The 21,135-nt window shown below is 47.4% G+C and overlaps 1 protein-coding gene across 1 annotated transcript in view; it reads left to right on the top strand.

Moving 5' to 3' along the window:
- Positions 1 to 21,135, top strand: part of LOC135056945 (uncharacterized) — a 904,883-nt gene that overhangs the window by 742,002 nt on the left and 141,746 nt on the right. Inside the window, exons 10-13 of the mRNA XM_063962726.1 lie at positions 16,184 to 16,356; positions 17,338 to 17,416; positions 17,535 to 17,636; positions 17,762 to 18,541. Of these exons, the coding sequence (XP_063818796.1) occupies positions 16,184 to 16,356; positions 17,338 to 17,416; positions 17,535 to 17,636; positions 17,762 to 18,541 (1,134 nt within the window). The remainder of the gene's footprint in view (positions 1 to 16,183; positions 16,357 to 17,337; positions 17,417 to 17,534; positions 17,637 to 17,761; positions 18,542 to 21,135) is intronic.

Raw genomic sequence — 21,135 nt, 5'->3', positions numbered from 1 at the left:
TAATGGCATGTAACAGATCAGAGATGAGCTGCGCATGCGAGATACCCTTACCATCTGCCCCGAGAAAGCCACGGCGTTGCCAAATGACCCCATGGTCATGAACAACGCCGTGGGCGTATCTGGAGTCAGTGTAGATGGTAACAGGCTTGTTCTGGTAGAGCTGACATGCTCTAGTGAGTGCAATGAGTTCTGCAGCTTGCGCGGACTGATAAGGTATTGGCAGGGCTTCCAATACAGTGTCAGGGAGGGTGACAATGGCATAACCAGCTTGGTATGTATTGTCATTGGGCCTACTACAGGAGCCGTCAACAAAAACTATGTCTGCGCCTGGTATGGGAACGGGAGACATGTCAAGTCTGGGAGAAGTTTCAGCTTCAATGGAAGCAGCACAGTCATGTAGGTCGGGTGGTTCATCCTCGGGACCTTTCAAGCCTAAAAGGGCATTGAGAATGGGTGCTGGGCCAGAAGAACTAGCAGTGTACTTGATGGTAAGGGTAGGGTTACTCAAAAGGAGTACTTCATATCCACTAAGGCGTTGAGCAGACATGTGCTGTGTGTGTAAGCCTTTAAGTATTGCCAGGACATCATGTGTGGTGTGGAGTACTGTGGTGTGGCCTAAAGTGAGGGTAGTGGCCATTTCTGCAACCATTGCACAGGCTGCCAAAGCCCTGAGGCAGGCAGGCATACCTTGCACAGACACTGGCATGACTTTGGAAAAAAATGCCACGGGGCGCAACTTCCCTCCATGAAACTGTGTGAGCACCCCCGCCATGGTTTTACAATTGTCCCTTGCATATAGATGGAAAGGTAGTACATAATTGGGGAGGCCAAGTGCCGGACTTTTCATCAACATACATTTTAAACTTTCATATGCAGTTAACATTTCTTGTGACCATTGTACAGTTTTAGGTTTGTCCTTCAGTGTGGCTTGTCTCAAAATGTTATCATAATAGGAGCAATCAGATATCCACTGTCTGCAGTAATTTACCATACCCAGGAAGGACAGTAGTTCCTTCTGGGTAGTTGGGGTGACCAGGCCCAATACAGACTGTATGCGTTGTGGACTGATTTTCCTCTCTCCCTGAGTGAGCACAAAACCTAAGTAATCAACATGCTTTTTACACCATTGCATTTTTGTTTTGGACACCTTGTGTCCACATTCACAAAGCCAGTTTAGTAATGAAACACCATCCTCTCGGCAGGCCTCCTCAGTTTGACTACAGAGCAGCAGATCATCTGCATACTGTAGCAGGACTGAACCATGGTGAGGTTGCCAGGGCCCCAATGTGGCCTGGAGTACAATGCTATAGACAACGGGTGAGTCAATATAGCCCATGGGTAATCTGCACCAGGTAAGTTGTTTACCCTCAAAAGAAAAGGCAAAAAGTAATTGTGTCTGTGAATCTACAGGTATGCTGAAAAAGGCATTCTTCAAATCAATTACAGAGAAGAACGCAGCATCTGCAGGGATTGCAGAAATGAGTGAGTTTACGTCTGGGACAATTGGTGCAATTGGGACAATTAGCTGATTGATCGCTCTGAGATCCTGTACAAATCTTATGCTGCCATCAGCCTTGGCAACAGGGTTCACAGGAGTACAGTATGGTGATACAATATGTCTGAGAATACCCTGTTGTAAGAATTGCTGTATCATGGGGCGGAGACCTTCTATCTTTTCTGGTGAGAGGGGATACTGTTTTTGATAAACAGGGTGTGAGTCGGGTTTGAGATTGGCCTTATATGGTGTGCATGAGATTAGGCCAGTGTCATATGGACCTTCTGACCAAAGAGCGGGGTTTACTTGGGCGAGGTCAGGCATGTTGGTAGTCATTTCCCAAATTGGAAAATGAGGGGATTCAATATCCAACCCAGTACCAGTAGGTGAGGGCAGAATAGAGATGGAAAGTTTGCTAAGCAGGTCCCTACCTAGTAGGTTAATGGGGCACTCAGGTATGACTGTGAACCTATGTTTGCCCATGCGCAACCCCTTTGTTGTGGAGACAGAGAGGGCCTTGGTTAGGTAGGCATCGGTGGGTATCCCATTGATTCCCATTGAAGGAGCAGTCTTTTCCAAATCACCATCATATAGGTCAGAACACAAAACACTGGTTGTTGCACCGCTGTCCACTAAAAAGGGAATTTTACTTCCATTTATAATAAGTGGCAGCAGAGGTGAATCTTTCCAATGACGGGTGAGTTGAATAAAGGCTGGGATACCCTCCTCCGGGCCCCGTCAGTGCGCGGGGTCTTGCCAGTCAACTCTGAAACGTACATGATCAGAGAGAGGGTTGTCATGGCGTGGGCGGGGGTGTTGTTGGGGGTCAGGATTCAGAGCAGGCTGTCGAGGTGTCTGAGGGGGCTGGGGGCAATCTCTTGCCCAGTGACCATCCTGGCCACAGTTGTAACAGGAGGTGTGCCGTTTGCCGGCCATGTCTCCTGTAGGTGATTTATGTTGGGGTCTTTGGAATCTTCCCTGACTGCGGGGTTGGTTCCGTCTGTCAAAGCGTCTGGAGTTCTGATAGTTATGAGTGGGTGCAGGTTTCTTTACATCAAAACACCCTGCAGCCTCTTTCTCATATAGATGTTTTTCAAAATCTTTCGTACTATCAGAAGTCCAGGAAGAGACGCTTTGCTTAACAGAAACTATGACAGAAGGTAGAAGGTTGTTAATGAAGGTGGAAATGAGTAAGCTTTCTGAGTTAAGCAAAGGTAAGCCAGCGTCATCTGTCCAGCAGTCCTTAAACCTTTTCCAAAACTCAGTAACAGACTCTGAGGGCTTCTGTTTACAAGCTACAGCGACAGGCAAAGAAGCACGGGTTTTAAAGACTTCCTTCATATGTGTATCAATTTCCTTCCACATATCCTCGATACCTGTCAGTGTGTTGAGGGGGTAAGCAGCGGCACTATTTTGTGCAGCGGGTGTGTGGATGGTAGGGACCTTTGTCCAATCCCATCCATTATAGTGGTCGATTACACCATCTATAATCAGCCTCATGTCTTCTTGTGTATAGCTGCGTCCTTTGCAAGCTTTGCGCAAATAAGATATACAGCCATCGGGGGTAATGGTGGGCTTGGGACAGTGTTTTACTATCCTGTCTAAATCTTCTATTTCAATGGGTTTTATTAACATTTGGTCTCCCACTGTCATAAATGGTAAGTGGAGGGCAACGGTGGTGGAAGAAGCTTCACCGCCGTCAGAGAATTCAGTTCCTCCTCGAGTGACATGGGGGGAGAAGGAGCCCTCGGCAGCGATAGTGGAATCGGCTGTGCGGCGGGTGGCTGATTGTTTAAGGGATGTGGGCTGGGAGGTTATTACACTATTATCTAAACTCTGGGTTACTGGTGCGTTAGGGATAGAGCTAGTGGACGCATTTTCTAGCAGTGGAGTTGGAGGCGATCCCATCTGCTGTGAAAGGGTTACTGCTGCTAAGAGATCTGTGTCTTTAAGAGCAGGATATACTGGAATGTAAGGGGGAGGCGAGAGGGTTTTCAAAGATTTACAGGTTCTCACTTCCTCCCTTCTGTGCTGTTGGGAACTGATATTTTTAATCCTCCTTTGTTTCTTATTGATGGATTTATCATACCAATAGGGCGCTATGGTCAGCCACTGCTCACCCCCGGCCCGCATATATGCCATATCTCATTGTGGATCATGATCATACCACGGCCAGGCTTCCCTGTCCCCTAAACAAAGACCTTTAACCATATCCATATAAAAAGGGTAATTACTGCCTTCCCGTGGGAATGGGTCCTATCCTGCTTTCTCTGTCCACCCTGCTAAATTATCCACCCAGGGATCAATCAAATAATAATCAGAGGTAGAGTTACGGGCCACGTATTCTTTACATGTCTCCTCGGGTAGGGGAGGGGGGTATACAGTTTTCTTACTCTGACCAGAGCCCATAGTAAAAACACAATTTCCAACAACTTTCTATGCATGCATCAGCTAACCAGTTAATTAGTTATTGACAATATCACAATATCATCTGCATAGTATTTTAACAAAACAATTGATAGTAATAATCTGTACGTTTACTCACCACTCGTACAGGGACTTGGAAATGCAGCGTATTGTGATAGGAAGCAAGAAAGTTATAAGGGTATTCAACAGACGTGCACTTACCACCCGTCAAGCTGAATACATGAAACTTATACTCTAATATCTGTTATGGCCATAACATAATAAGTAGACAATCAAATCGAGGTAAAATCTACGTTATGTATAGACTCCCAGGTCTATTTTAAGTATCCCAGATACTAACGTCTTTGGAGAATTGCGCTTGGACCCCTGGTCACTTCTCAGACGTATCTTTAAGTCCCAGACATTAAAGATGTTTGGTCACGTGTTCCCAGAACACTGACACGGATTCAGCTTCAGTGTATGACCGCAATCCCGTATGGCAAAGACAGACAATAAATTCTCTATCTTACCGTCCGGGGACGATCAACTGAATTCCGGCAAGAGCCCCCACTTGTAAGGATTCTTCCTCTATCCTTTAACCCTCGATGTGATAGTCTCTTAGACGTCCGTGAGTGTAAACCTTTTGCTAGAAGTAACATGCAAAACACAAGCAGTAAAGATTCACACTGTTTATTGTTTGTTTAACAAAAGTATATAAAAGAAAGGATTTAGGGCGTGTATGTCCCAAGTCAATAACTAATTGGACAGAACACAAAAGGGGGTCAACATAACATGATTGGCTAGAAACTGCCGCAGCGGAAGGATATACATATATGGGCAAATTTGTACTCAAATAGAAAAGTTATTCACACGGTATAAAAAGATAACAGACAAAGACAGTAGCAAAAAATGTGCTGGAACAAACAGTTCTGTAACACAAACAATTCTATGACATGTGAAGCAGAGACGAGCTTTAACCCTTTCACCTTCTTTAGAGGTGGTCGAGCCAAATCCAAAAAAACTGCACCTCCAGGTTCCCAGGACCCGAAGCCTGCTTTTGGTGGCCCAAAAGTCTTCAGCATGACTGTGGAGGTCAATCAGGTGGGAGTGAGACTCCGGCATTTCAGCCACATCTGGGTGTTGTCCGGCCTGGATCCCTGGGTACAGGTTATTGTGTCCCGGCGGTACAGGCTGGAGTTTCAAACTCTTCCACCTCACCGATTCTTCAAGTCAGGCTTGCCGGCTTTGCAGGCAGACAGAGCTATCCTACTGGAAGCTATAAAAAAATTGGAAATGGCAGAAGTCATTGTTCCAGTTCCGCTTCACCACCTGAACAAGGGTTACTATTCGAACCTTTTTGTGGTACCAAAACCGGATGTTTCGGTCAGGCCAGTTTTGAACTTGAAATCGCTGAACCCTCATCTCAGGGAGTTTAAATTCAAGATGGAGTCTCTGAGAGCAGTGATCTCAGGTCTGGCGGAGGAAGAGTTCCTGGTGTCCCTGGACATCAAGTATGCGTACCTCCACATTCCGGTATGGTTGCCGCATCAGGCTTATCTCAGGTTTGCACTGCTAGGCAATCACTATCAGTTTCAAGCACTGCCATTCGGTCTCTCCACGGCACCGAGGGTCTTCACCAAGGTGATGGCAGAGATGATGGTTCTCCTCCGCAAGCTGGGGGATGAACATCATTCCATATCAGGACGACCTGCTGATCAAGGCATTGTCCAGGGAGAAGTTGTTACATTCAATTGCTCTCACGATGCATCAGGGAGCACATTTGGATCCTGAACCTTCCAAAGTCTCATCTGCAGCCGACAAGGAGGCTGTCTTTCCTGGGGATGATCCTCGACACAGAGGTGCAGAGCTTGTTTCTACCGGTGGAGAAAGCGTTGGTGATACAAACGATGGTCCGGGATGTCTTGAAGCCTGCCCGGATTTCGGTTCATCAGTGCATCTGCCTTCAGGGGAAGATGGTTGCCTCCTACGAGGCTCTGCAGTACGGAAGGTTTCATGCCCTGTCCTTTCAACTGGATCTCTTGGAACAGTGGTCGGGATATCACCTACACATGCACCAGAGGATACGTCTTTCGCCGAAAGCAAGGATTTCACTCCTCTGGTGGCTACAACTGCCGCACCTTCTGGAGGGCCGAAGGTTCGGGGTTCAGGACTGGATCCTTCTAACCACAGATGCAAGTCTCAGAGGATTGGGAGCAGTCACTCAAGGGGAAACCTTCCAAGGTAGGTGGACAAGTCAGGAATCACTTCTTCCAATAAACATCCTGGAACTAAGAGCCGTATACAACGGTCTTCTTCAAACAGTACACTATCTGTAGGATCTGGCTGTTCAGGTGCAGTCGGACAACGTGACCACAGTGGTCTACATAAACTGACAAGGCAGAACGAAGAGCAGAGCTGCAATGTCAGAGGTGACAAGAATCCTCCTCTGGGCAGAATGGCACGCGGTGGCAATGTCAGCAATCTTCATTCTGGGAGTGGACAACTGGGAAGTGGACTTCCTCAGCAGACACAATCTCCATCCAGGAGAGTGGGGCCTCCACCCGGAGGTGTTCGAGGAAGTAACTGGTTGGTGGGGGGTTCCACATATAGACATGATGGCCTCCCGCCTCAACAAGAAGCTGCGGAGTTACTGTTCCAGGTCAAGAGACCCACAAGCAGTGGATGCACTAATAACACCGTGGGTGTTCACGTCAGTGTATGTGTTCCCTCCACTTCCTCTCATTCCAAAAGTTCTACAGCTTTTAAAAAGAACAAATGTTCTGGCAATCTTCATTGCTCCGGACTGGCCAAGGAGGGCTTGGTACGCGGATCTGCTGGATCTACTGCTGGAAGATCCAAGGCCTCTGCCTCTTTGGGAGGATCTTCTACTACAGGGGCCGTTCGCTTATCAGGACTTACCGCGGCTACGTTTGACGGCATGGCGAATTTGAAAAAAGTATGTGTCTTGGTGTGAGTCCAAGACATTTCCTGTGGTGGACTTCAACTTGGACGTTTTCTCCTATTCCTGCAAGCAGATGTGGATATGGGCCTGAGATTGGGACCCATCAAGGTCCAGATTTCAGCTTTATCCATTTTCTTCCAGAAACAGTTTGCCCTCCCTGAGGTTCAGACCTTTTTGAAATGGGTTCTGTACCTCCAGCCTCCCTTTGTGGCGCCAACGGCACCCTGGGATCTTGACGTGGTGTTGCATTTCCTGCAATTGGATTGGTTTGAGCCTCTACAGGAGGCTGAGGTCAAGTTTCTCACTTGGAAGGCAGTCACTTTGTTGGCCTTCGCTTCTGCGCGACGTGTGTCGGAATTGGGGGCTGTGTCCTGTAAAAGTCCCTATCTTGTCTTCCATGAAGATAGGGCGGAACTCAGGACTCGTCAACAGTTCCTTCCTAAGGTTGTGTCGGCTTTTCATATCAATCAACCTATTGTGGTGCCAGGGGCTACTGACTCCTCAATTGCTTTAATTGCCTTGGATGTTGTGAGGGCTTTGAAGATCTATGTGAAGAGGACTGCTCGTCACAGAAAATCGGACTCTCTGTTTGTCCTTTACGATCCCCAAAAAATTGGGTGTCCTGCTTCTAAGCAGACGATTTCTCGCTGGATTAAGTTCACTATCCAGCATGCATAGTCTATGGCAGGATTGCCGTCTACAAAATATGTTAAGGCCCTCTTCTTCTTCTTCTTTCTTCTTTCTTTTTTCTTATTTTTTCTTCCACATCACTTATATCTATATTAATGATACAGGGACATGACTGGGGAGGTGAGGGGTACTGGGAGTGGCACAGTTACACCACTTATATTTATAGTAATAGTACAGGGACATGACTTGGGAAGTGAGGGGATCTGGAAGTGTCACAGTGACACCACTTATATCTATAGTAATAATACAGAGACATGACTGTGGAGGTGAGGGGATCTGGGAATATCACAGTGATGTCACTTATATCTGTAGTAATAATACAGGGACATGACTGGGGAGGTGAGGGGATCTGGGAGCATCACTGTGACAACACTTATATCTATAGTAATAACACAGGGACATGAATGTGGAGGTGAGAGAATATGGAAGTGTCACAGTGATGTCACTTATATCTGTAGTAATAATACAGGGACATGACTGGGGAGGTGAGGGGATCTGGAAGTGTCACAGTGACAATACTTATATCTCTAGTAACAATACAGGGATGTGACTGGGGAGTTAAGGGGTTCTGGGAGCATCACTGTAACATCACTTATATCTACTGTATACCGGTAGTAATAATACAGGGACATGACTGGGGAGATGAGGGTATCTTGAAGCGTCACAGTGTCATCGCATATCTATAGTAATAATACAGGGATAGGACTGTGGAAGTGAGTTGGTCTGGGAACATCATAGTGACATCACTTTTATCTATAGTAATAATACAGGATCATGACTGGGGAGGTGAGGGGATCTGGGAGCGTCACTGTGACATCACTTATATCTATAGTAATAATACAGGGATAGGACTGTATAAGCGAATGGGTCTGTGATCATCACTGTGACACCATATATCTATAGTAATGATACAGGCTGGGGGAGGTGAGGGAATCTGGGAGTGTCACAGTCACACCACTTATTTCTTTTTCATCCACTAGGGGTCACTGGAGTACTCTTGGGATATGGACGGGCTTTAGCAGGACAGGCACTGAATATTTAAATTAGTAACACTCCTCCCCACCATATTCCCATAGTACCTCATTTTTTTTCGGTGCATCTCAAGGATAGACGCAATGGTGGTTCTTCCACATACTTCTATTTAAAAAAAAAAAATTTTACTACTTGAGCACATCCCTTCTTAGCTTAGACAAGAAGCGTGGGTCCGGCATAGTGCACGATGCAAGAAGCAGCTACTGGCGTGTCGGCACTCAGAAAAGGAGCACCCTCACAGCCAAAAGCAGCTCAGCTAACTTCAGCTAAGGCTGCAGGAAGGCCTGTACGGAGCTTACTGGAGAAGCCCGTCATAGCCAGGATCAAAGTATTTATGGCCGACGGGGAGGTCAGTTCACGTGACCGCCCCGCCGTGTGTGGGGACTGCTATGTGCGCCGCCAGGATACCGCTGCTCCTCTCCCCGCCGCCGCTCCCCTACTTCCTGCCGCCGCTCAGAGAAGCGCTGGATGGCTGCTCCAGGCGCCGCTGATAGCGCTCCCCGCATGTAGTGCACGCTAGGGGGGGGGGAAGCTGCTGGCGGCTCAGAACGCGGACAGCGTTCACTGCTGCCGCGGTCTGTCCCTATAAAACAGCCTCTTAAGCTGAGCAGACATGAGATCATTGTCCCTTTTACATGCAGCTCAGCTGCATGGGGGGGGGACTATGCCCACAGCAGCAGCAATAGACAGCGTATGCTAGGGGATAGGCTGCATTATTTATACTGTTATATGCATAAGGGCACATATTTTGGAAAAGGCTATATGTACCTTGACTATAAGCACATGGCTGGAGGCCATTTTAACCATGCTTCCTGTTTCTTTTCCAGAAATTTCCTGCCCTACAACACTACTCCACCGGATGGCGCAGAGGTGTTAGTGGGAATTTTGGATCAGGTTTCATATAGTCTGGCCACATGCACTGCACTTCAGCCATATACATACTTTAGTAACATTTTTACTGAGTCGTGGGATTTGTCTGTCTTTGTCTATTTATTTGTTTGTCTGTGTGCATAATGAGTAAGGCACCAGAAAAACAAAAAAGCAGTTTAACTGCAATGTCTGTGAGAGTGTGTTACCTGAGGGTTCTACCACATGCACAGTATTTTTTTTTTTTGTAAATACAACTACAAATTTTATCTCCTGACCCCCAATGGGCAATACTAGCGGAGGTAATGGCTGGGTTGCAATCAGAATTGGCCGCCGCTCGACAAGAGCGGGAAGCGGCAAGATCTGAGTCTCGGGTGAAACCGCCAGAGATACCAGAGGGGTCTCAGCCTTTGCAAAGGTCTAAGTCCAGTTCGGGTAAAAAAGATAGTTATGATTTGTCTTATAATTTTCCAGTTTCTACTATATTGCATCCTGACGATTCTATGCCAGACCTCGCTGCGCAAGATGAGCATTGATTGTATGGATAACACAACTCAAGTCTGCCCTCTCGGTGATCAAATCTGTGAAGCTGCTGAGTATCTATGTACAGCTTCTACGGACGTCTGTCTGGTCAGTTCTTTTAGCGTCACTAGTTACGGCACGGCGGTCACTCGGGGGGGGGGGGTCTGTTTTCCTACCATTACCTCCAACGGTACCTAGATGGAAATACTCTGGACCAGCGTTCAAATCCTTTATACCTCAGCCCTTTCGAGGCCGTGGTAGAGGAACAACCACATCTGGTAGACGTGGTAGAGGACGTGGTTTTCAACAAACCACCACTCGTCGTCAGGAAGCTAAGATCACCGACAAGCCAGTGGCATGACGGGCTCCCAGCCCATCTCGGATCTTCAGTTGTGGGGGCACGCCTTCCGACGTTTCATTTGGCGTGGTTCCAGACATCCACAGATCAGAGGATCCGCAATTTAGTGTTAAAAGGTTACAAAATAGAGTTCGACTGTCTCCCACCAGTGCGGTTTTTCAAGACAGGACTGCCTGTGTCAGAAGACAAGAAGGCAGTTCTGCAAATCGCAATTCAGTCTATGCGAGATTCAGCAGTTTTTATTCTGGTCCCTGTTCACCAACAAGGTCAGGGTTATTATTCCAATCATTTTGTAGTACCAAAGCCGGATGGCTCGGTCAGACCAATAGTGAACCTAATGGGTCTCAATCAGTACGTCACTTACTACAGATTCAAGATGGAATCCCTGCGGTCAGTAATTGCAGGCTTAGAGCCACAGGAATTCATGATAGCGCTGGATCTCAAGGATGTGTACTTACACATTCCAATTTGGCCACCGCATCAGAGGTACTTAAGGTTTGCGGTACGGCAAAACCATTACCAATTTCAGGCTCTACCGTTTGGCCTGTCGTCAGCGCCTCGGGTATTCACTAAAGTGATGTCTGTGATGAGATTTTATCTCAGATCCCTGGGAGTGATAATAGTTCTGTACTTGGACGATCTGCTCATCAAAGCTCCGTCTCAACAGATACTCCTCCAACATGCCTTGCTGGCATACAATGTGCTAGTTCAGCACGGTTGGATTGTCAATTTCAAGAAATCAAAACTGATTCCATCTCAACGACTTCAATTCCTAGGAATGATTCTCGATACGGTGAATCAAAGAATTTACCTGCCAGAACAGAAGGTACAGCGTATTCGTCATCTGGTACAGTTAGTGTTCAAGCCACGTACAGTCTCGGTACATTTTTGCATTCGACTGTTAGGGAAAATGGTGGCGGCTTTCGGGGCGCTTCAGTACGGAAGATTTCACTCACGTTCTTTTCAACTGGATGTGTTCGCACAGTGGTCAGGCTCGCATCTGCAGATTCACCAGATGATGCGGTTGTCTCCACGGGCCAGAGTGTCTCTACTCTGGTGGCTCAAAGTACACAATCTCACTGCAGGGAAAAGGTTTGGCGCCTGGAATTGGATAATTCTAATGACGGACACGAGTCTCAGAGGTTGGGGAGCTGTGATCCAAAAGTGTCAGCTCCTGGATCTCTGGGCAGATCACGAAAGATTGCTGTCTATAAATGTCCTGGAACTTCGGGCAATTTACAACACGCTGCGACAAGCTGTGCACATGCTCCGATCTCAGACTGTCCAGGTGCAGTCAGACAACGCGACGGCAGTCACGTACATCAACAAACGATGGAACGAGAAGCCGCATGGCCATGCGGGAAGTAGCTCGAATCCTCAATTGGGCCGAGCATCACCAGGTGATATTGTCGGCAGTGTTCATTCTGGGAGTAGACAACTGGGAGGCGGATTATCTCAGCCGTCGGGATTTTCATCCAGGAGAATGAGCATTAACTCCAGAAGTGTTTCACATGTTGGTCCAGAGGTGGGGTTACCCACAGGTGGACATGATGGCATCTCCAGTATGTGTCCAGAACACGAGATCCAACGGCAGTGGCAGTGGATGCTCTCACGATCGCGTGGCCGTACAGCCTTGTGTATCTGTTTCCACCGTTTCCGCTGCTCACTCTGTTGCTAAAACGAATCAAACGAGAGTCCACCACAGTCATACTAGTGGCACCTCATTGGCCACGGAGAGCATGGTTCTCGGATCTCCGCGGACTACTCGCAGGCGATCCTTGGCCGCTCCCGCTACGTCCGGACTTGTTACAACAGGGTCCGTTCCTTTACCCCGATTTAGCGCGACTGCGTTTGACGGGGTGGCTGTTGAGACCGCCCTCTTAAGAAGAGAGGGCATTCCGGAATCTGTTATACCAACCATGTTACGAGCTAGGAAGCCAGTTACGGCAGCTCATTATCACAAAATTTGGCGTGCCTATATAGGTTGGTGTGAAGCTCGGAAGTTTCCGACATCATCTTTCAAGTTATCCCGTCTTTTGTTATTTCTACAGACGGGATTAGATGGAGGACTACGTTTCTCTACACTAAAGGTGCAGGTATCTGCTTAGTCACTTTACTTTCAAAGGCATTTGGCTCTTTTGCTGACTGTACACACCTTTCTGCAAGGTGTCCTCAGAGTACAGCCTCCATTCATTCCACCTACAGCGCCATGGGACTTGAATCTGGTTTTGGATTTCTTACAGTCTTCATATTTTGAACCCTTACAACAAGTGGATATTAAGTTTCTCACTTGGAAAACTATTTTTCTCCTTGCCTTAGCTGTGACAAGGCGTGTTTCAGATTTGGGTGCCTTGTCATGCAAGCCACCATATTTGGTGTTTCATGATGACAGAGCGGAACTTCGGACGAATCCCGCTTTCCTACCAAAAGTAGGGTCCTCTTTTCACATCAATCAACCAATAGTAGTTCCTGTGTTATCAGAAGATTCAGGAACTTCAGCTACTTTGGATGTGGTACGCGCACTACGCGTTTATATAGCCCGAACGTCTACAGTTCGTAAGACGGATACATTGTTTGTTCTTTATGATGCTGTCAAGATGGGTTGGCCAGCTTCCAAGCAGACCTTATCCAGATGGATTAAATTTACCATATGTCAGGCTTACCTTCATGCTAGGCTACAGCCGCCTACATCAGTTACAGCTCACTCCACACGTTCTGTGGGAACTGCATGGGCAGCAGGTCGTGGGGCTTCTACGACACAGCTTTACCGTGCGGCTACATGGTCATCAGTGCACACATTTGTGTGCTTTTACAAGTTTTATATGTTTGCGGCATCAGCATCTAGCTTTGGCCGCCTAGTGTTACAGGTGCTAAACAGCTCTCCCGCCCAAGGGGGAAACTTTGGTACGTCCCAAGAGTACTCCAGTGACCCTTAGTGGATGAAAAAGAAAGTAGGATTTTGGTATTTACCAGATAAATCCTTTTCTTTGAATCCGTAGGGGTCACTGGACGCCCACCCAGAGCAGTTTTACCTGTCTTGTGGTAAGTTCAGTGGATCTTATGGTAAAACATTCTCACCGACTTGTTCAAATGTTCAGGTTATATCAATTATGGTGTCAACTGTTTAATCTTCAGTTACGTTATGTGTTAACTTTATTGTTGTCTGTTAAGTTATAATGTTATATGTACTTCTCCATTGTTCATCTTCTCTATCGCTACTGTTCGGCTCAGTAAAAAACACTGAGGTACTATGGGAATATGGAGGGGAGGAGAGTTACTAATTTAAATATTCAGTGCCTGTCCTGCTAAAGCCTGTCCATATCCCAAGAGTACTCCAGTGCCCCCTACGGATTCAAAGAAACGGATTTATCTGGTAAGTACCAAAATCCTACTATCTATAGTAATGATACAGAGACACAACTGGGGAGATGAGGGGATCTGGGAATGTCACAGTGACATCACTTCTATCTATAGTAATGATACAGGGACATGACTGGGGGAGGTGAAGGGATCTGGGAGTGTCACAGTGACACCACTTATATCTATAGCACAGGTTCTCAAACTCTGTCCTCAGGACCCCACACGTTTCATATTTTGCAGCTCACCTGTAGATTTTTAAAATGGGACAGTTGGTGATACACAGTGCACCTGCTGGGTGACATGGAAAACATGAACTGTGTGGGGTCCTGAGGACCAATTTTGAGAACCACTGATCTATAGTAATGATACAGGAACATGACTGGGGAGGTGAGGGGATCTGGGAATGTCACAGTGAATTCACTTATATCTATAGTAATACAGGGACATGACTGGCGAGGTGAGGGGATCTGGGAATGTCACAGTGACATCACTTATATCTATAGTAATAATACAGGGACATGACTGCGGAGGTGAGGGGATTTTGGAGCATCACAGTGACATCACTTATATCTATTGTAATAATACAGGGACATGACTGGGGAGGTGAGGGGATCTGGGAGTGTCACTGTTACAACACTTATATCTATAGTAATAATACAGGGACATAACTGGGGAGGTATGGGGATCTGGGAGTGTCACAGTGATGTCACTTCTATCTATAGTAACAATACAGGGACATGACTGGGGGAGGTGAAGGGATCTGGGAGTGTCACAGTGACACCACTTATATCTATAGCACAGGTTCTCAAACTCGGTCCTCAGGACCCCACACATTTCATATTTTGCAGCTCACCTGTAGATTTTTAAAATGGGACAGTTGGTGATACACAGTGCACCTGCTGGGTGACATGGAAAACATGAACTGTGTGGGGTCCTGAGGACCAATTTTGAGAACCACTGATCTATAGTAATGATACAGGGACATGACTGGGGAGGTGAGGGGATCTGGGAATGTCACAGTGACACCACTTATATCTATAGTAATAATACAGGGACATGACTGGCGAGGTGAGGTGATCTGGGAATGTCACAGTGACACCACTTATATCTATAGTAATAATACAGGGACATGACTACGGAGGTGAGGGGATCTGTGAGTGTCACAGTGACATCGCTTATATCTATACTAATAATACAGGGACATGACTGGGGAGGTGAGGGAATCTGGGAGTGTCACAGTGACATCACTTATATCTATAGTAATAATACAGGGACATAACTGGGGAGGTATGGGGATCTGGGAGTGTCACAGTGACATCACTTATATCTATTGTAATAATACAGGGACATGACTGGGGAGGTGAGGGGATCTGGGAGTGTCACTGTGACAACACTTATATCTATAGTAATAATACAGGGACATAACTGGGGAGGTATGGGGATCTGGGGGTGTCACAGTGATGTCACTTCTATCTATAGTAACAATACAGGGACATGACTGGGGAGGTGAGTGGATCTGGGAGCATCACTGTGACATCACTTATCTCTATAGTATTAATACAGGGACATGTCTGGGGAGGTGAAAGGATCTGGGAGTGTCACTGTGACATCACATATCTACTGTATAGTAATAATACAGGGACATGACAGGGGAGGGGAGGGGATCTGGGAGCATCACTGACACCACTTATATCTATAGTAATGATACAGGGACATGACTGGAGAGGTGAGGGTATCTGGGAATGTCACAGTGACTTCACTTATATCTATAGTGATAATACAGGAACATGAATGGGGAGGTGAGGGTATTTTGGAGTGTCACAGTGATGTCACTTATATCTATAGTAACAATATGGGGAAATGACTGGGGAGGTGAGCGAATGACATCACTTATATCTATAGTAATAATACAGGGACATGACTGGGGAGGCATGGGGATCTGGGAGTGTCACAGTGATGTCACTTCAATCTATAGTAACAATACAGGGACATCACTGGGGAGGTGAGGGATCTGGGAGAGTTACAGTGACATCACATATCTCTAGAAACAATACAGGAACGTGACTGAGAAGTTTAGGGGATCTGGAAGTGTCACAGTGACATCACTTATATTTCTAGTAATAATACAGGAACATGACTGGGGAGGTGACGGGGTCTGGGAGCATCATAGTTACGTCACTTATAGCTATAATAATTATACAGGGACATGACTGGGGTGGTGAGGGGACCTGGAAGCGTCACAGTGACATCACTAATATCTATAGTAATAATACAGGGACATGACTGTGGAGGTGAGGGCGTCTGGGAGCATCACAGTGACATCACTTTTATCCATAGTAATAATACAGAGACATGACTGGGGAGATGAGGGGATCTGGGAGCATCACAGTGACATCAGTTAAATTTATAGTAATAATACAGGGACATGACTGGGGAGGTGAGGAGATCTGGGAGTAGTTACATTGATATTGATGTCTCCCCCATTTTGCAGGATTATACTGTAGTGAAGAAGACATCCAGCAGCCATCCTCGTGTTCAGGTGGACTAAGCAGGACCCATCGCCCCATCGCGGTGCCTCCACCTCACTCATTGATACATGGGAGGCACAATGACCAGAAGATCCTGGAACTCACCAACAAGATCATTCAGCTGCTGACTGGAGAGGTGACTGCTGGGAATGGGGCATGGGTGGTCATTCCGAGTTGTTCGCTCTGTAAATTTCTTCGCATCGCAGCGATTTTCCGCTTAGTGCGCATGCGCAATGTCCACACTGCGACTGTGCCAAGTAAATTTGCTATGCAGTTAGGTATTTTACTCACGGCATTACGAGGTATTTTCTTTGTTCTGGTGATCGTAATGTGATTGACAGGAAGTGGGTGCTTCTGGGCGGAAACAGGCCGTTTTATGGGTGTGTGCGAAAAAACGCTACCGTTTCTGGGAAAAACGCGGGAGTGGCTGGAGAAACGGAGGAGTGTCTGGACGAACGCTGGGTGTGTTTGTGACGTCAAACCAGGAACGACAAGCACTGAACTGATCGCAGATGCCGAGTAAGTCTGGAGCTACTCAAACTGCTAAGAGGTGTGTAATCGCAATTTTGAGAATCTTTCGTTCGCAATTATACTATGCTAAGATTCACTCCCAGTAGGCGGCGGCTTAGCCTGTGCAAAGCTGCTAAAAGCAGCTTGCGAGCGAACAACTCGGAATGAGGGCCATTATACAGTAACACCAGGAGACGTGTCTGGGTGATGACTGGAGAGGTGACTGCTGGGAATGGGACATTATACAGTAACACCAGGAGACGTGTCTGGGTGATGACTGGAGAGGTGACTTCTGGGAATGGGACATTATACAGTAACACCAGGAGACGTGTCTGGGTGATGACTGGAGAGGTGACTGCTGGGAATGGGACATTATACAGTAACACCAGGGGACGTGTCTGGGTGATGACTGGAGAGGTGACTGCTGGGAATGGGACATTATACAGTAACACCAGGAGACGTGTCTGGGTGATGACTGGAGAGGTGACTGCTGGGAATGGGACATTATACAGTAACACCAGGGGATGTGTCTGGGTGATGACTGTATCACTGTGTGTGTCAGGTTCCTATAAGGTGTCAGGATGTCACTGTCTATCTCTCCATGCAGGAGGGGGAGTATATAGAGGAACACAGGGGTCTGTACACGGACGTGATGATGGAGAATCACCGGCCCCTTACATCACTGGGTAAGAGGAGACTGTCATGTATTGTACAGGGGAGAGCAGGTATGGGGGCCCCTATATGCACACATCATCTGATAATCACATATATATACTGTACTCAGTGACTGTGTGTCTCCTACAGATGGGCCCAGTAACAGAGATACCCCAGAGAGATGTCCCCGTCCTCTGTATTCCCAGGATTGTACAGAGGAGAATCACAGGATCCCACAGGAGGATCAGGTAGGTGGAATTTAGGGTCTCACCAATATACCAATGTGCCTGTCACTATATGATCTGTAGAGCAGCTGTGTGTCTTATACACTGATATTATACTGTTTCACTGTTTCTGACTGTATGCGTTTTAGGTAGAACGTCTGTCTCATATTAAAACAGAAGATATAGAGGGAGAAGAAGAGACGTATGTGACTGATATGAAGGCAGAAGATATAGAGAGAGAAGAAGAGACGTATGTGACTGATATTAAAACAGAAGATATAGAGGGAGAAGAAGAGACGTATGTGACTGATATGAAGGCAGAAGATATAGATGGAGAAGAAGAGACGTATGTGACTGATATGAAGGCAGAAGATATAGAGGGAGAAGAGGAGACGTATGTGACTGATATGAAGGCAGAAGATATAGAGGGAGAAGAAGAGACGTATGTGACTGATATAAAGTCAGAAGATATAGAGGGAGAAGAAGAGACGTATGTGACTGATATAAAGGCAGAAGATATAGAGGGAGAAGAAGAGACGTATGTGACTGATATGAAGGCAGAAGATATAGAGGGAGAAGAGGAGACGTATGTGACTGATATGAAGGCAGAAGATATAGAGGGAGGAGAAGAGACGTATGTGACTGATATGAAGGCAGAAGATACAGAGGGAGAAGAAGAGACGTATGTGACTGATATGAAGGTAGAAGATATAGAGGGAGAAGAAGAGACGTATGTGACTGATATGAAGGTAGAAGATACAGAGGGAGAAGAAGAGACGTATGTGACTGATATGAAGGTAGAAGATATAGAGGGAGAAGAAGAGACGTATGTGACTGATATGAAGGCAGAAGATATAGAGGGAGAAGAAGAGACGTATGTGAGGGGTGATCAGCAGTGTAAGGAGGAGGAAATCCCTACAGATATCAGCACAGGTGAGTAAAAAACACTTATTACAGAAAAGAGTCACATATTCTCCTTACTCAGTTACTACAGCAATCCCTTATCCTACACCCTCCTCTGTACAAACTAATGAGGAAAATGTATTTTCCCAGTGGGGGAGTCAGGAGCCATCAGTCCCTATTATACTCCTGCTCTCCCCCTCACATCATGTTACTGTGTGTTACCAGCCCAGAGATCTGACCAGTCTCCTCCCCACACTCTCTGGTATATCTCATACATCAGGATCCATCAGCCCCTATTATACAGATGTGTCCACTATTACCTTTCTGAAAAAAGTATCATGGCCTGCCGTTCATGGCACGAGATAAGTTTTCCTCTCAAGACATACACGACAAGCCATGTGTATCTCATCTGAAATATAGTGCAGTACCACTTTTCAGACAGCAGGTGGCATTTTCAGAGACTGAGCAAGCAGAAAGTCTGATAGAGATTCTAGAGGGAGTAGTTCAGACCTGATTCTAGCAGCATTTTATTTGCAAATGGGCAAAACCATGGGGGTCATTCCGAAATGATCGCACGCTAGGTTTTTTTGCAGCCGTGAGATCAGGTCAAAACTGCACCTGCGTATGCACCTCAATGCGCATGCGAGTCGTACAGATACAAAGCGGATCATTGCTGAGCGATGGATTTAACGAAGAATCGATTCGCACAGCAGATCGCAAGGAGATTGACAGGAAGAGGGCATTTGTGGGTGGCAACTGAACGCTTTCTGGGAGTGTTTGGAAAAACGCAGGCGTGTCCAAGCATTTGCAGGGCAGGTGTCCGACGTCAATTCCAGTCACCAACAGGCTAAAGTGATTGCCCCGAATTTACGTCAGACACCCACTCTGCAAACGCATTGACACACCTGCGTTTTTCCAAACACTCCCAGAAAACGGTCAGTTGACATCCACAAATGTTTTCTTCCAGTCAATCTCCTTGGATTCTTCATTAAATCCATTGCTCAGCAACGATCCACTTTGTACCTGTGCGACGCGCCTGCGTATTGCGGTGTACACACATGCGCAGTTATGACCTGATCGCAGCGCAGCGAAACAACCTAGTGTGCGATCAGGTCTGCATGACCCCCATGGTTTTACCCATCTGCTAACAAAATTGCAGCTATGGGGGGGTCATTCCGAGTTGATCGTAGCCCTGGGCTAGTTGCCCCGCAGGTCAGTTCCGCCCCAGTTGTGCTGCCATAATAAGTAACCGGGTGCTCTGTCTGCCATACAGGTGGATGCGGCACCTGTCTGCCACAAATCAGTCCAGTGCTTGGGCTGTGCTCCATAATAAGTCACTGGGTGCTCTGTCTGCCATACAAGCGGGTGAAGAAACATGAGACCCAGGGCCTGATCAGCCATAAAGCTGCAGCCTGGATAGCTGAGTCCTGGGGAGGGGGGCGCAGCACCGGCAGAATAGATGCTTAGGCTCTACCTACTACTGGAAGCTGCAGATTCCATGCAGACAGCATGGAAGACGGCCCTTCTAGGAGACAGATGCCAGGGGTATTACTAGACCATTACCCAGCGCTACCCAGAACGAGCATGTAACCCCCTGGCACTAAGCATGTAACCCCTATGGCAACAAGCATATGTAACCCCTGGCAATGAGCATGTAACCCCTGGCAACGAGCATGTGACCGGGTCCGACTTCCGGTCAGCAGAATCACGGATGCCGGTGGCTTCTCCTCCCACCTCTAGCCACCAACAGCACCGTGGGCAGCAACATGGACATCCATATGTGCAGGGTAGTTTATCCATCAGGCACACGGGAATATCAGCAGTGGCAGCTGATTGTGAAATATTAATTTATCTCCAATACATGTGGGAGTGCCAGTAGTGTCCTCGGTGCAGAGGTGCAGGTGGTGTAATCAGTGCAGGAGGACTAGCAGTATCCACAGTGCAGGAGTGTCGGTAGTGCGGGAGATGTCCTCCTTGCACTTGGTTGGTGGTACCGTGGACACTTCTGGCACTCCCACACTGCCAGCACCCCATAACTACTGCAAGGAGGACACCTCCCACACTGCCGACACCCCTGAACTCCTGCACCGAGGACACTTCTGGCACTCCCACACTGCCGACACCCCATAACTCCTGCACTAAGGACACCTCCAGTACTCCCGCACTGCCGACACTGGCAGTACCCCTGCACTGAGGACACTGCCAGCACCCCTGAACTCCTGCACTGAGGACACCTCCCACACTGCCAACACTGCTGGCATCCCTGCACCGAGGACACGTCTGGCACTCCAACACTGCCGACACCACTGAACTCCTGCACTAAGGACACCTCCAGTACTCCCGCATTGCCGACACTGCCAGGACCCCTGAATTCCTGCACTAAGGACACCTCCAGTACTCCCGCACTGTCAACACTGCCGGCACCCCTGCACTGAGGACACCGCCTGCACTGCCAGCACCCCTGAACTACTGCAATGAGGACACCTCCTACACTGCCGGCACCCCTGAACTCCTGCACTGAGGACATCTCCCTCACTGCCAACACTGATAGCACCCCTGCACCAAGTACCCCTGCACTGAGGACACTGCCCGCACTGCCAGCACCCCTGAACTCCTGCACTGAG

The sequence above is a fragment of the Pseudophryne corroboree genome, chromosome 3 (genome assembly GCF_028390025.1).
Source record: "Pseudophryne corroboree isolate aPseCor3 chromosome 3, aPseCor3.hap2, whole genome shotgun sequence".
Lineage (NCBI taxonomy): Eukaryota > Metazoa > Chordata > Amphibia > Anura > Myobatrachidae > Pseudophryne > Pseudophryne corroboree.
The sequence above is the reverse complement of the archived record's forward strand: the minus strand, read 5'-3'. Positions and strand labels throughout refer to the sequence as shown.